Source organism: Helicoverpa armigera, chromosome 20 (genome assembly GCF_030705265.1).
Source record: "Helicoverpa armigera isolate CAAS_96S chromosome 20, ASM3070526v1, whole genome shotgun sequence".
NCBI classification, from domain to species: Eukaryota; Metazoa; Arthropoda; class Insecta; order Lepidoptera; family Noctuidae; genus Helicoverpa; species Helicoverpa armigera.
In genome coordinates this window covers 5,404,772-5,419,555 of record NC_087139.1, presented here as the reverse complement: position 1 = coordinate 5,419,555, position 14,784 = coordinate 5,404,772, and the positions used below count along the sequence as shown (strand labels likewise).

At 36.5% G+C, this 14,784-nt stretch overlaps 1 protein-coding gene across 1 annotated transcript; it reads right to left on the bottom strand.

The window, feature by feature from the left end:
- Nucleotides 1-901: 901 nt before the first annotated feature.
- On the bottom strand, nt 902-8,622 carry LOC110379102 (CLIP domain-containing serine protease HP8). The gene is made up of 7 exons (XM_021338620.3): nt 8,190-8,622; nt 6,325-6,494; nt 5,327-5,567; nt 4,852-5,039; nt 4,014-4,119; nt 2,116-2,293; nt 902-1,642 (listed from the first exon to the last, which is right to left on the bottom strand). The coding sequence occupies exons 1-7, from the start codon at nt 8,248-8,250 to the stop codon at nt 1,402-1,404; spliced, it is 1,185 nt and encodes a 394-aa protein (XP_021194295.1). The 5' UTR covers nt 8,251-8,622; the 3' UTR covers nt 902-1,401.
- Between the last annotated feature and the right edge of the window lie 6,162 nt (nt 8,623-14,784).

Sequence of the window (14,784 nt, the reverse complement as noted above, 5' to 3'; positions counted from 1 at the left end):
TATGGATGTTCTTGTCTATCGCTAGAATATATGTCAATGCAGAAAGCTGATTTTTGGTGGAGAGCTAGATTTGATCATTATAAATAAAATTCTAAAAGTCCGCCATGACCCAATATAATATCGGCTATGCGGCAGTTAATTCTCGCAGACCAACATGTAACATACCGTGACATAGATCCGTGGGTATAGCGATTTTTGCTTCGTGGTCAACGTTTCAGCACACCTGTAAAAGCTGTTGACTCACACAAATCGGCCAATTTGAGTACCCCCACTTCAGAATGGAATAAACGTTTCAAGAACTGGTTTAAATGCATGCAAAAGTGCATTAAATATCGCGGAGAATTCTTTGATAAATAATAAATGTTATTAACCTATTAGATTGTCTACACTTATTTCAAACGACACAACTTAAAAGGCAGCCCTCGTATATATGTACGTGGCTCATATGTGCATATCATGTGTAGTGTGACTTTTTGAATCGCGATATCTCAGAAATGGTAACATTTAGGAGAAAACTGTTAATGCCATTTTTGTAGAAAATTTGAAAATCTACAATTTTGGTCTGATGTTTTTTTTTTTTTTTGATAAAACTTACCATTTTCGAAAAAAACACAAAAAACCAAAAATTTTGACATTTGACCTCGAATAACTTTTGACGCACACATGGGATAGATGGGGACTTTTAGTATTTTATTTATAATGATCAAATCTAGCTCTCCACGAAAAATCAGCTTTGTGGGAATTTTTGTTATTTGACCACTACTTTTATGTCTATTTTGACCGGGCTATTAATTTTTTGTGTGATTAGTTCACTAGTGATAAGAATGCACAAGGCTTCATCTTTTGTAGCACAACCTGAGAAATGTAGGTAAGTATAAAAACTAAAGAAAAAAGTCATATAGAGTATTTACTGTGTACGCATCAGTGTTTAATTTAATATAAAATAAAAACTACAAGACTAGTTTAGTCAAGTCGAGAAACTTAACCTAATAAGCAATTAGATACAAAGTAATTAAATGAGAAGAACTATAAAATTTACTGCACACTGATACATTAAAATGCCGTGACTAGCAATAATCGTCAGAACATAATATCGTTAAGGTCACCAACCATAATTGGGATTTAAATTAATTCTAAAACGTGTTTTGCTTCTTCATACGCCACTTGAACACAGTTCAAAGTCATTAAAATCTAAGATGTCCGCAACAGCCAAAGATTTGACATACCTAAGTACTCTCAATATGTGAACACTTTAAATAATAAATTAATATGATTATTCTATTTTTTCACGGTGGATGTGCCTGCCCCTCGAACGTTGTTCAATTCATGTTACACGACAGTCCGTAATCCTCTCAAGTTAAATAGTTTCGGTTGAGTTGTTCCTGCCCTCATGCGTAGTGCTCAGCTTTGCATGTTGTCTAGGATCCAGTCCATGTAGTAAGCGACATTGGTGTAAACTCCTGGGAAGCCTCCGATCCCACATCGCTTGGGGCCGTAGGAGACCAGCCCTCGCTGAATGTACCGCACCCCAAGTTTGCCGAATTGCCCAGGGTACATCAGAGGCCCACCAGAGTCTCCAGCACAAGAATCCTTGTCTTTAACTCCACCGGCGCATATTTGAGTATTTTTTAATTTAAGAGCTCTGTAAAAGAAGAAAAATATACAATTAACATAAATCTATCAAAAACAAAAGAAAAAGTGATTATTAGATTTAATTATTTTTATTTTTTGGTTAAAGCGAGTAATACCGAGGATTCTTCCTTGAGGAATTCCTTGATGACCACGATGGGCAACTGATATTTTGGCGTATGTTAAAAGTTACGTCTAACCATGTGAACATTTTAACACGCTTCTATTAGGTCAACCTATGGGTATGTAAGTATAAAGTACATAATGGAATCTATGTTTAATCCAATTTAATTATCTTAAAAGAATCGTATCGTCATGAAAATTGGCAGCTGCTATTTACTTCTGATACATAATAATAATGGCGATCACGGTTTCGACCAGGGAGCAGGGAAGATATGAGGTGGAAAATCGTATCGTAGCTATTATTTTTAAACTAGGTACCTATTAATTTATTATGTTAATGTTAATGCAAAGTTTGTCACATACCCACGGTACGCAGCCATGCAATCGCTGTGGCTCAACACAGGCAGATCGACACTGAGGAGCACGGAGGACTGGATGCCATCTTCTGCCACACCCCAACCGGCCACCACCGCATTGTGTCCTACCAGAGACTCCGCTTGCAGTTCCGGAGTCATCGGGAGACATAAGGGCTTCATACTATCTGTAAAAACAAACAAATTGTAATACAATCAGTGGCCTGATTCTCCTAATTTTACTTAAGCGACATACGATTCACATTAATTTTTTGACTTTCATTTTATGGTGACATGTAATTATAACTTTGTAGTAATGTAATTTTAATCTTATTTAATGAATTAATTGTCCATCTTTATTAATTAATGTATTTAATTTTGATTTTAATTTTATTTTTATTTTACTTAATTAATTCTACATTTCTATATTTTATTTTATTGGTAATTTTTTATTGTTTTATTTATTATAATATAAATGGCAAAATTGTTATATGTTATATTGTTATATGTGTCAATTTTCGTAACTATTAAAAAATTTAATTAAGGTCTATGATTGTCACAATGATTCCCTGAAATATATTTTTTTTTTTTTTATTAAGCGTATGTGGCATTCCGCTATTTTTTCTTGGAAATAAATGTTTTTTATCCTTTTCTGTCATTTAATAGTGAATCATTTTGTCTGCAAATGAATTACGATTGCAATATGATTGTAGAGCAAACTACCGTATAGTCAAAAATCACCAAAATAGCAGACCAATCGCGGCAATCGCAAACCAATCGAATGTCGTTGGAATACGATTGGTCTTATACAAGTAGCAGAATGCCCGTTATGGTTTAAACTGCTATTGCGATTAATTTCTATTCAATTTTGACATTATTATTAACTTAGGAGAATCGGGCCCCAGTTCTTAGGGCTAAGATCACAGAGCTAGCAATGGGGATGAAGGAATGAGCATCGATCACCACGTTTAATTTGATGTTACGTGGTATCATGAAGTCAGCAACCCCATGGCAACCCCGGCTTCATATTTATTTTAAATTTTCCTTAATCATCATCTGCCTAGCCTTTTCCCAACTATGTTGGGGTCGGCTTCCAGTCTAACCGGATGCAGCTGAGTACCAGGGTTTTACAAGGAGCGACTGCCTATCTGACCTCCTCAACCCAGTTACCTGGGCAACCCAATACCCCTTGGTAAGACTGGTTGTCAGACTTTCTGGCTTCTGACTACCCGTAACGACTACCAAAGAAGTTTTAAATGGTAGCCGGGACCTACAGTTTATCGTGCCATCCGAAACACGGAAGAACTCGTTATGACAAGATGGTCACCCATCCACGGACCGACCGCGCCAAGCGTTGCTTAACCTTATGATCGATCGATCATACCCATATTGATGCAATTGTTCGGTAATCAATAGGTACATTTTTGTTTACAGTTAGATTACACTTGTAGGAGCCATATTAAGCTAGGGGTTATCTTATTGTGAAATTGTTAGTAAAATAAAATGATAACCTAAAATTAAATTGCACTTTTCCTCATTTCCTAAACACTGGCCCATTTTCACCAACAAATACCTAAATTTAGGGATCCCCTAAGAGCATTTACGGAACACTTAATAAGAATTTCGTTTTCACCAAAGTTTAGGTGTCCCTTATACATAGTTATTTATGTCAAAATTGGGAGAGCCCTTATCCTAAATTGCACTTACATTAAGAGATTGTTGGCAACCGTTGGCAAACGGGCATGAAAATTTGCTATTTCCAATATTTTATTCCGGGCACGTCAGTTACGCTATGATGATTGAACCAAGAATAACAAAGTGAAGTAGATATAGTATTATATATTCAAATGGGCCTAGAGGCCCGAAATAAATGGATAAATAAAATAAAATGACTTATAAAACACTTACTTTGAGTAAAGTCAGCTGGTTCAGACAGTCTGATGAGAGCGATGTCATCTATCTGTGACTGTCGCGTGTATCCAGGGTGAGCCACTATGGACGCCACAGGGACGTGCTGAAAACATAATACACAAATAGGTTAATGTTGTTACAGCCTTTTCATCGTCCCATTGCTTGGCACAGGCCTCCTCTCACACGGAGAAGGATTGAGCATTAATCACCACGCTTGCTCAATGCGGGTTGGTGATTTCAGACTTTATAGTCCAGGTTTCTTCAAGATGTTTTCCTTCACCTTTTTATCAGCCATGGGCGTCCAAGATAGACTTATGATTAAAATTATTAAAATAGGTTATATTATGAGTAAATAAATCTAACTTTAAGAATTAAATAATACAAATAGAAATCATTAATTAATTACATAATGCTATATAATAAACAGCGTTATCATTTTATATAGGTACCTAGGTTATGCAAAACACAGCTTAATTTAAAATTATCCTCATTATTTACAAAATTAGTATTTTCCATTTAGATACCACAAGGAAAAGAGGCACCAATATTTGTATTATTTATTCCTAATTATCATAATATAACATTAACTATGCAGCTACCTGACCACATTTTAACTTCTAATTAGCTTATTTTAAACCAGTTGTTAGATGCGCTCTAAAATTCCACGGAGGAAATTAGCCTGGATTAATTCTGATGCAGTAGTATCTATTTTTATTGTTAGAAAATGTGCATGGTCAAAAGTAGTATAACATAAACGTCCTGATATATTAATAAATCTTTTTACGTTATTCGAGGCCACAAATATTTCTGCGTCTAAAATTTTGCGAATCCTTACCTTTGCTGGCGGTGCGCAGTACTTGATACCGTCCGACATTTCGCAGTCAGGGTCATGACTGACATCATGCTCCCCAAGGATGACTGCCTCCAGTTTCATCCTGTCGAGGAAGACCACACAGTGGGCTGCCGTCAGGACATACCACTCGCTGATCAAAGAACCACCACAGCTCAACTTGACCCCACGAGCTGGAAACAAAACAGTCACAAATCGAAATGGGCCCCATATTTTCAAAGAACAATTACTGCATTATAAATTGCAAATTATTCATAAAAGCAATTATGTTATTAACATGATAAATTGTAATCATCAACCTGTAAGTTCAAGGCACTAAGAATTATCAGGGTTTGTTTATTGTTTACCATTTAAAACTGCTCGACTTCTCAGTATTTTAACTATTGTAGTTTACAATAATTAACGTGCACTTAATTACTCTTAAATATAGACCATTTCAGTTTAAATATGCTTAACTTACGTGAATCATATGAAAGTAACACCATCCAAGGCATTTCATACAGTCTCGTCCTGTTCCCGCCCCAAATCCTGTCGCTTTCGATATTCCCACATTTTGTGGGTAAGAGACCGAGGTTCGGATGACTGTCCACGTTCACAGGTCCATTCTTGTTTTCCAGTGTGGCCCTGGTATATGCTTCCACATCGTCATCAGTTCCCACCGTGTTGTGATTTTGTATTGACCCCGATGACGCGCAACAAATCTGTAAAAGAATTGATATTTTATGAGAACTCATTCAAGTCCCAAAATATTTTTGGAGGTCTTAGCTTCGACTGTAAGCTAATTACTGGATAATTAACCTTAGTAAGAACCCCAAGCTATATAACAGCGAGGTAAATTTATCTATTAGGTAAATATAGCTTGGGCTGGCTGTTATATTATAATATAAATAGGTAAATAATAATTTATATCATAAATAAATTCCTAATATTTATGTACATTTTTACATATATGTATTTGTTTGTTTTCCCTATTTCATTAAATAGATAACCGATTTACTGCATGCAGCAAAATTACCAATGACACCGTATTTTTGGAAAACCCCAAAGTAGGTGTAGCAGTAGCGCTATGACCGTGATTACTAAAAATATCACTAGATCTTCGCCGCAGTGTCATTGATCCATTTTACAAACAATACTTATATCAAAACCGTTAACTGTACCGACTTAAGTTTAACTTGACAAATCGATTGTGTGAAAGAAGAAATGGCTGCAAAAAACTAAAGATCGAGAAGTAAGTGTGTAAAAAGAGCATAATATGTCGTTTCGACACCATACTCATACTGAGACAAGATCGGGAGAGCAATAACATAAATCTTAATTATCTGAGTAACTCGAAAAACAAAACTTCCAAAAGTTTTGGTTTCTTGGGAAGATATTCTAGCCCGGACACACAAACACAATAATATTAGGAATGTTTTCTAAAAAGCTAGGCAAAGTAGATGATAAATTAAATTTTACCATTGGCTCCTTGGACTCGAAACCACACGTAATTTTCTGAAGTTTTCTCCTCATGAGGGGAGGCATGGGGTTGCCAGCCCTCCTCACCTCCTCGTAGATATGCGGGCATTCTTTTATGGCAACACAGCGACCTGACTCATTGTCCACTTTGCAGTTGTCTCCAGAAAACACTGTATTAAAAAGAAACAATGGTAAATAATTTATTTGCGTTACACATAGGTATCAAAACTCCTTTGTTATAAACCTGTACAATGACGCAAGGGTTTGTTGTAATTACATACCGGGAGGCGATGGACCGGTAACTGCAATTAAAAATAAGCTACAGTCAGCTTGTGATTTCCATTAGATTACCCGACTAAGAAAGTTCTTGGAGGCATGAAGTTTTCACGGAATCTAATAGTATCTACAGGGTCATTAGGTTTAGATAAAATAATAGTGTAATTGAAATTGGAACTGTCAGGAAGTTATTAACAATGAATTGGCCATAACACTCTCTGCTCCTTCCATCATTCATGCCAGTTTTTACGCAATAGCTGTATGAATTAGGTGGTAGGTACTCTTTTTACGATTTCCTTCTACTCAGATTTAAAATGCTACGTGAAGCATTGTTGAAATTAACAGCAAATACAAAAACTCATCTCTGTGAGGACACTGTTCTATTTGTAGCTGCTAAAAGGAAATAATTTGGCTTTTTGGGCTATGAGGGAGGGTCCCATCCCAGGTCAAGCAAGTACCAATGCAACTTTTCTAAGTTTGTATGTACTTTCTAAGTATATCATAGACACCATTGGCTGTGTTTCGGATGGCACGTTAAACTGTAGGTCCCGGCTGTCATTGAACATCCTTGGCAGTCGTTACGGGTAGTCAGAAGCCAGTAAGTCTGACACCAGTCTAACCAAGGGGTATCGGGTTGCCCGGGTAACTGGGTTGAGGAGGTCAGATAGGCAGTCGCTTCTTGTAAAGCACTGGTACTCAGCTGAATCCGGTTAGACTGGAAGCGGACCCCAACATGATTGGGAAAAAGGCTCGGAGGATGATGAAGTAGTGAGGGAGGGATGACTTCTAAATCAAAAAACTAAACTCTAACTACTCTAAGTAAACAGTGTTGTTTACAGATTTGCACTAATTAAGGAAAAAACGAGTAAGCAAAAAAAAACATTATAATTCTTATTAGGTTTTTGGCATATTTTTTTTAATAATAAACCTCTGAGAATTTATAAGTGATAAATAAATTATTTTTGTGCTGGCTCGAGCGTATCAAGTTCAAAGAGTTTTGTAAAGATATAATTACAAAAAAGGAGATTATTTTTAAGATTTAAAACTTGAATTTATTAGGTAAACATTGAATGTTGACTAACAACATAAAATATAAAATACGCTTTAAAATAGGCAAAGTAGATTTACTCGTTTTAGTTGAGTTTATCGATAACACACCCATGTTTTAAACATATTAAAAATTAATACCTTTTACTAATAGGCTAATTATGTTATTTATCGTTTTCCGACAGCAATTATAGAAATGTAAAATTAATTTTCACTTTATCCTTAATGTTTTACATAAAAAACATGTTTTAAAATGCGGATCAAGTGAAGTGTTCGACCTATGTTTGCACATAATTTATGTAAACAGCTTTAAATAATGATCATAACACTTCACGTGTAAAGTGTTATTTTATTTGTTCGCATCTTAAGTCTGTGCATAAAATAATAAATTACTAATCAATTTTAGCGTATAGGTAAGCACCTAATTGAATCCTAACTAAGCCCATTTAGCCATGGATATAAAGCATGCATTAATTAATTTATCGTTCCGAACCATCGCCGTCTCCAGTGAAATGTCAGGTGGAAAATCAAATTACACTTACAGCATTCCACTCGCAGCACTAATTGCAGGAACAGGGACACGGTAATCATTAATTTAAACATTTTAGATGGTTCTCATCACTGTCATAAACCAATAAATTAGAACTCAACACGTTAACACACTTGTCAACTGGCACGTACACAATCACTATTAAATAAATACCAAATGGTCTTGAATTTATAAAGTAAAATATTTACAACAAATCGATTTTCCTTCCAAAGTGTTACCGCGTATTTATAAAATGAATTGTCTGTGTGGTATGGTTATCCGCCGATAAAGCCCGGGTCAGAATGAGCGCCGGTTCGTTTTATACGAGTTTACAAACTCCGACCACACATGTGTCATTTTCCTCGTGTTGTTGTTTTTTTATCTCGTTACGAAGATTGCAGTTTATTTTGAAAGGTCTAGCGTTAAACGACGCGGTGGACAGTATGACGTAGCGGGTCATCGGCGACTAGGTAAACGACGCACCGTCATTACCATACTAGTTTTGATGGCAAACATGTGCGCAAAACGGCGATCTTCTGATACGCATACCTACTTTTAGCTAAAGATCCTTTGTATGCTATGTGCGTTTACACACGGTGAGATGGCGCTTCGGTAGTCATTGAACAGCTGCAGGTTACTTACCCCAGTGGGTAGGTACGTATAACTAGTTTCGATAATTGTAAAAAACAAATAAAAGTCCTCCTAGTGGTATTCACCAGGATATATATGAGCCCTCAAGTGTCATAAGCAAGCTTGTGAAATACACCATTTCGTCCTAAGAAGCAGACTTTCTAAAAACACATTTATCATAGTGTGTGAAAAAAAACAACCAACCAGCTAATGCCTCACGTGCCTAAAGAACTCTGATAAGTAGATTTGTAAATTATATAGGTAGGTACAAAGAAAACAATAAAACTCTTTTGAACAAAAGCCTACGTTATTCCAAACAACTATTAAATAAAATGTAACAATAAAAATATTAATTCGGTGAGGTGTTGGTTAGGTGCTGCTACAAGTAATCAATTTGCTAGGTCCACAGTTTAACTAATCAATTTTGAAACAGTTTCATGAGAAATAGTTCAAACAGATATAACCTAATACACTTGGAGTAATATGTTTTTGAGATATAGGGCACTCTTCTAGAATAAGACTTATTCTAACTTATTCTAGAACGATTTCTTTGAAACCGTTAAACTTGGTTAATAGATATGCCAGGTATGGATATTTTTCACGTTATCATGAATAACTTAAGCCTTTGAATTGAGCAATATAATAAACGAAGTTTACTGCCGGATGCTCCATTAATAGAACGTCAATAGTCAGCGGCGGCCCTAGCCATTGCGAGGCTACGTGCGGCAGGTCTATGCGAGGCCCTTTGTCCTACGTGAAAAGTATGTTTTGCGAGAGTAGGCTGGTGTTTTGATTTAGCTAAACGTCATGTTTGAGGAGAAATGCTCAAGTTAAACAAATTAATAAAATTTTATTTTTACTACAGTTTATATTTAAAGAATCATCAATCATCCTTGGCAGTCGTTACGGGTAGTCAGAAGCCAGTAAGTCTGACACCAGTCTTACCAAGGGGCCCAGGTAACTGGGTTGAATAGGTCAGATAAGGCAGTCGCGTCTTGTAAAGCACTGGTACTCAGCTGAATCCGGTTAGACTGGAAGCCGACCCCAACCAGTTACGGCGTAGCATCGGGTGGCACCCGGGGCGAACTACCTATTGAGCACAAAAAAAAAACGACAAAATATCGTCACAGAGTAAAAAAATCATGTAGAAGTTTGGGACACAAATTAACCCAAACATGTCTTCAAAAACCTAACTGGTTTTTTAGGCCGCGAGCGTAGCGAGCGTGAAATTTTTGAGTTTTGGAACACAACAGTACCCAAACAAGTTTTAAGCAAAAGCAAAGATTCCAAAAAAAATAAGAAAAAAAAAACAATGCAAAGTGAAAGGCGCGAGCGCAGCGAGCGCGAAATTTTCGAGTTTTTCACCACAACAGTAGGTACTGAAACAAGTTCGAAAAAAAACCACTATAAAGTGAACCAGCTGCGAGCGCAGCGAGCGCGAAATTTTTTGAGTTTTGGGACACAAAAGTCCAACGCTTACAAATAGCGACTAAACAGCTTAGAAATATCCACCGTAAAGTGAATTTTCTAATTATTTGTTTGAGGACTCTCAAAAACTCAAAATTAAGCACAAATAAAAAGAAACCGTGACTGAAGCGAGCGTCAGTTGTTTTTGCTACTTCGGTGCTCTAGCTTTTTGTTAGATTGAGGACTCAAAAAGTAAGCGCAGAATAAATTAGAAATGAATAAAAAACCGCGAGCGAAAAGACAAAAATACAAGAGAGGGGTGACAGTCGGAATGAGAGGGGTGACACCCCTCTCAGTCCCGCTTCAAGGACTTAAAAGCGGCGCTACCTTCTAGGTTCGGCTAAAAAAGGATGAAAAAAATAAAACAAGTGGAAAGTAAAGCACCCGCGACCGTAGCGAGCGCAAAAATTTTTGACCTTTGGGTCACTAAAGCACCTAAAGTTGTATAACAAACAACAGTGCAAGGTGAAGTCGCGAGCGTAGCGAGCGCGAAAATTTTTGAATTTTGGGACATAAAAGTACTTTACTTAATCAAGTCAGAAGGAAAGGCACTACCAAGTGAACAGCCGCGAGCGTAGCGAGCGGGAATTTTTTTAAATTGTTTGTTTAAGTAAACGCAGAATGAATTAGAAATAAAGACCTTGGACCAGATATATATTTTTTCATTATATTTTTTTTTATATTAGTGTGGGTTGTAGCGCGAGGCCCCCCTCAAGCGCGAGGCCCTGTGCGAAGGCACAGTTCGCACACCCCTAGGGCCGCCACTGTCAATAGTAATTCTATTATAATATGTAATACGTAATACCAAGTTCTACATTGCGGTTAGCGGTCCAAGAAAGCATTTTTGTTGTTCTCAGAATTGGCCTCAAATAGGAACTGGTCCGATGTGGCCATGGACCATGAACCATGATTAGGTATTTATCGAATCTTCTGTTACTCATATCTATGGTTATAGTTATTTTGCCCCGTTCTGATATGACGTAAAGATCAAGGATTGTATGACGACTGTTCAAATTACCCAAAAAATGCAGGAAGGAAATATAAATAACTAACAGTACTTTAGTGACGTAAAGCCCTGACGTTTGAAAGTTAAAACCAGTTACAATGATGTAAAAGATGGGAAAGGTTAAGGAAAATGCGTATGCATGTGGAATGATGGCGGATGGCGTGAGGAAGGAAAGATAAAATCTGTCGGAATGCATTCGACTTTCATGTAGAAATCTTTTTTGTTTAAAGGTAATTTATTATTGGATTTGACATCGTTTCTTAGTTTTAAGTTTCGTTTTTAATGTAAATATAGATTTACCAATACCTAGTTTATAAATGTAGGTATACAAGTTGAATTGTCTATTTAGTTATGTGAATAAATACATGAATAATTGTGTGACTAAAAACTTTTCCAGTAATTATTACCGATTTTTGATTGGTCCGTATAAACTGAAGTTGCTTACATAATAATCATCATCAAATTGATGATCCATCGGTATATGGTAATTGACCTCATAAAATGCATGACCCTGAACTTTTTCTATAAAAGATTCTCAATACAAAATCCTCAGAGTACCTACCTGCACACTAAAAACTTTTAGTCGGGCCTTTAATCCGTTTGGGCTCATAAATGCGTATATGAAGATGAATGGTAATACGCACGTTACAAAGATGAGGTAATTAGCCAGTTCGATTGGAATCAAGATTTTTTTTTTAACTCTAACCATCGGGTCAACTGTCGGCCAACTGTTTAGTCAACATACCAATTCAAAGTGCCAACTCAGCGGTAAAAGAAACTATTAAAAATACATAATTTCGAAGCTACGATTACTACTACCACTACTTACTTGGCGTTACCTACTACTATTAAATAATTTAGTATAATAGTACCTACAAAAGAAGCCTGAAAGTAGCGCCAGTTACAGAAAAGATGAGAAGTAGAAGATTGTCGTGGTATGGACATGTAATGAGGAGGGATGATACGCATGCAACAAAGTGTGTGCTAAGTATGAATGTAGATGGATCGAGAGGAAGAGGAAGACCTAAGAAAAGATGGATGGATTGCCTGAAAGATGATAGATATGAGTAGGAAGGGAGTGAGTGTCAGTATGACGAGTGACAGGGGAAAATGGAAGAAAATGACATATTGCGCCGACCCCAAGTAAAATTTGGGAACAGGGCAGGAGAAAGAAGAAGAGTAGGTACTGTAGCGCGTGGCGCGCCAGGACCGGGGATCTTCAGGATTGTATAATTAAAACATTATAAGGAACTTTAACTTTGCGTTTATTCGCTGACTCGGGGGTGAAGTCACATACTTCAATATAAAAACTATTCTATTTCTATTTATATCATTGTCCGGCCAGTATCAATTATGTATTAAATAAAACCTACTTCTAATCTACTTCTATACTACATCTCTACAGTACCTACAAAAGATACACAATGTGTGTCGTTCAAAATCACTCCTGTCGCATATACTGTACATTCTGTGGCGAATAGTAAAAAAAATAACCTAATCCATTCAGTGGTTTAACCACAGGAGTCATTTTTCGTTTTTATAATTTACAATATCATGTGTAAAGCAGAGATAGGAGTATCGAATGTTTTGATCAGTTGACAGCTATCAGTTTTCAAGAGAGAATTTCAGTTGTTTGTAATGACTGACTTTTATATGGTGTTCTAATTTTCGCACATTTTTATTCTATTTACTTTGTTTGAAAAATTCTTTTTTTTAAGTAATTTTCTTTTTTCTTTGTGTCAATCGACATAGGTATATTAACTTCATTTATGTGATTGTGAACGACACACCCGATATGTTTGCTTTCCTGATGTTGCAATTACCTACCTCATGTTGGAGAAACCTAAAAGATAACCTTTCATACAAATCACAATTTATTGTATCCTCCTCTATTCATATTTTTCCTCAATGTTAAAGAAAGGGAATATTTTATAAAAAAATAAATAAACTGCCTTACAAAAATAAACAAATTACAGAAACTTACAAAATAAAATTTTTGATATGGGTCTAGAAGTCGATGACTGCAGGTCTGTTGACTATGTTTATTTTTCCATCGACTTCTAGTCTAGAGCCATATCAAAAGTTTTTTTTTCCCTTTCAGTGATTTTTGAAATAGGTATCTATCGTTTTGCAAAAAAGTTGCTTTTCAGGTTTTCAAAAAAAATCTTCTAAATCATCATCTGCCTAGCCTTTTCCCAACTATGTTGGGGTCGGCTTCCAGTCTAACCGGATGCAGCTGAGTACCAGGGTTTTACAAGGAGCGACTGCCTATCTGACCTCCTCAACCCAGTTACCTGGGCAACCCAATACCCCTTGGTAAGACTGGTTGTCAGACTTTCTGGCTTCTGACTACCCGTAACGACTACCAAAGATGTTTAAATGGTAGCCGGGACCTACAGTTTATCGTGCCATCCGAAACACGGAAGAACTCGTTATGACAAGATGGTCACCCATCCACGGACCGACCGCGCCAAGCGTTGCTTAACCTTATGATCGATCGATCCGCGCGGCTTCTAAATATTATCTTAAAATATTTTTAGTACCTACTCACAATGGCAGTCATAACCAATAATGGCGGAAAGTCCATATCAAACACAAGGTAACTGCTATCGACCGAAAAGCAGTTCCCTAAACTGAGCATTATCTTCATTGCCAAGTCTGATATGCCTATAACATTAACATTTCGGTGTAAAGATCTCGTCAATACGAATGAAATAAGCCCAAACTCGTGGTAGATGCAAAGGTATAGGTACAAAGGTGGAGTTCCCTTGATTTCCTGTCATCTCCATCATCAGATAAGCTGAAAAGTTTATAGGTCATATAGACTCACCCGATATATACGTACATACGAATATCGAGTTGTCGTCCGATGCATGGCCTACAATTTTCGAACGTTGCCTTGGATTTCTCATAGTTTTCGTTAATCAGATCCTGACCTGGCGTCATATAATAGGAAATAATTTCCAAATTGGTCCGTGCGATATCCTTCGATTGGATATCTTTAATATAAATATAACATAATCCTCTCAAAAGTTTTGATATAATGATAAAATCAACATCAATCATTCTGATATTTAAATATATTTTTTAATTTTATAAGATTTTCTGCCTCACTTCTCAAACCAGTAAAACTAAGCCGTTTAATTTACTTTCCTTATCAAATTATAATGTTTCTAATGAACCATAGCATTTTAAAAATGTATATTGATAGTTTTGCCCTACACATACTAAATATACTTTCAAACCGTAAAGATGTCCATAACCTTTTGCCATACCTAAGGATATTTTTAATGGACATGATAACTATGACCTGTTTTACATTTTCCTTGTGTTCTCAACAAAACAACCATGGTTGTTCACAGGATGACAAATAATCATCCCTACATTTTGTTTACCATAAAAGCATAGAGTTGTGTGTGGAAAACTGCGAACATCCATCGCGGAAACTATGCCCTTCCATGCGCGGGTGCGCGGAAGATTTCGGCACCTTATCTAGCATATGCGG

Bases quoted from the DNA above. Each gene is read 5' to 3' on its own strand.
- LOC110379102 (XM_021338620.3), bottom strand. From the start codon at position 8,250: ATGTTTAAATTAATGATTACCGTGTCCCTGTTCCTGCAATTAGTGCTG. The intron at 6,495-8,189 runs GTAAGTGTAATT...TTTTTAATACAG, and splicing joins AGTGCTGCGAGTGGAATGCT to TGTTTTCTGGAGACAACTGC. The intron at 5,568-6,324 runs GTAAAATTTAAT...ATTCTTTTACAG, and splicing joins TCGAGTCCAAGGAGCCAATG to ATTTGTTGCGCGTCATCGGG.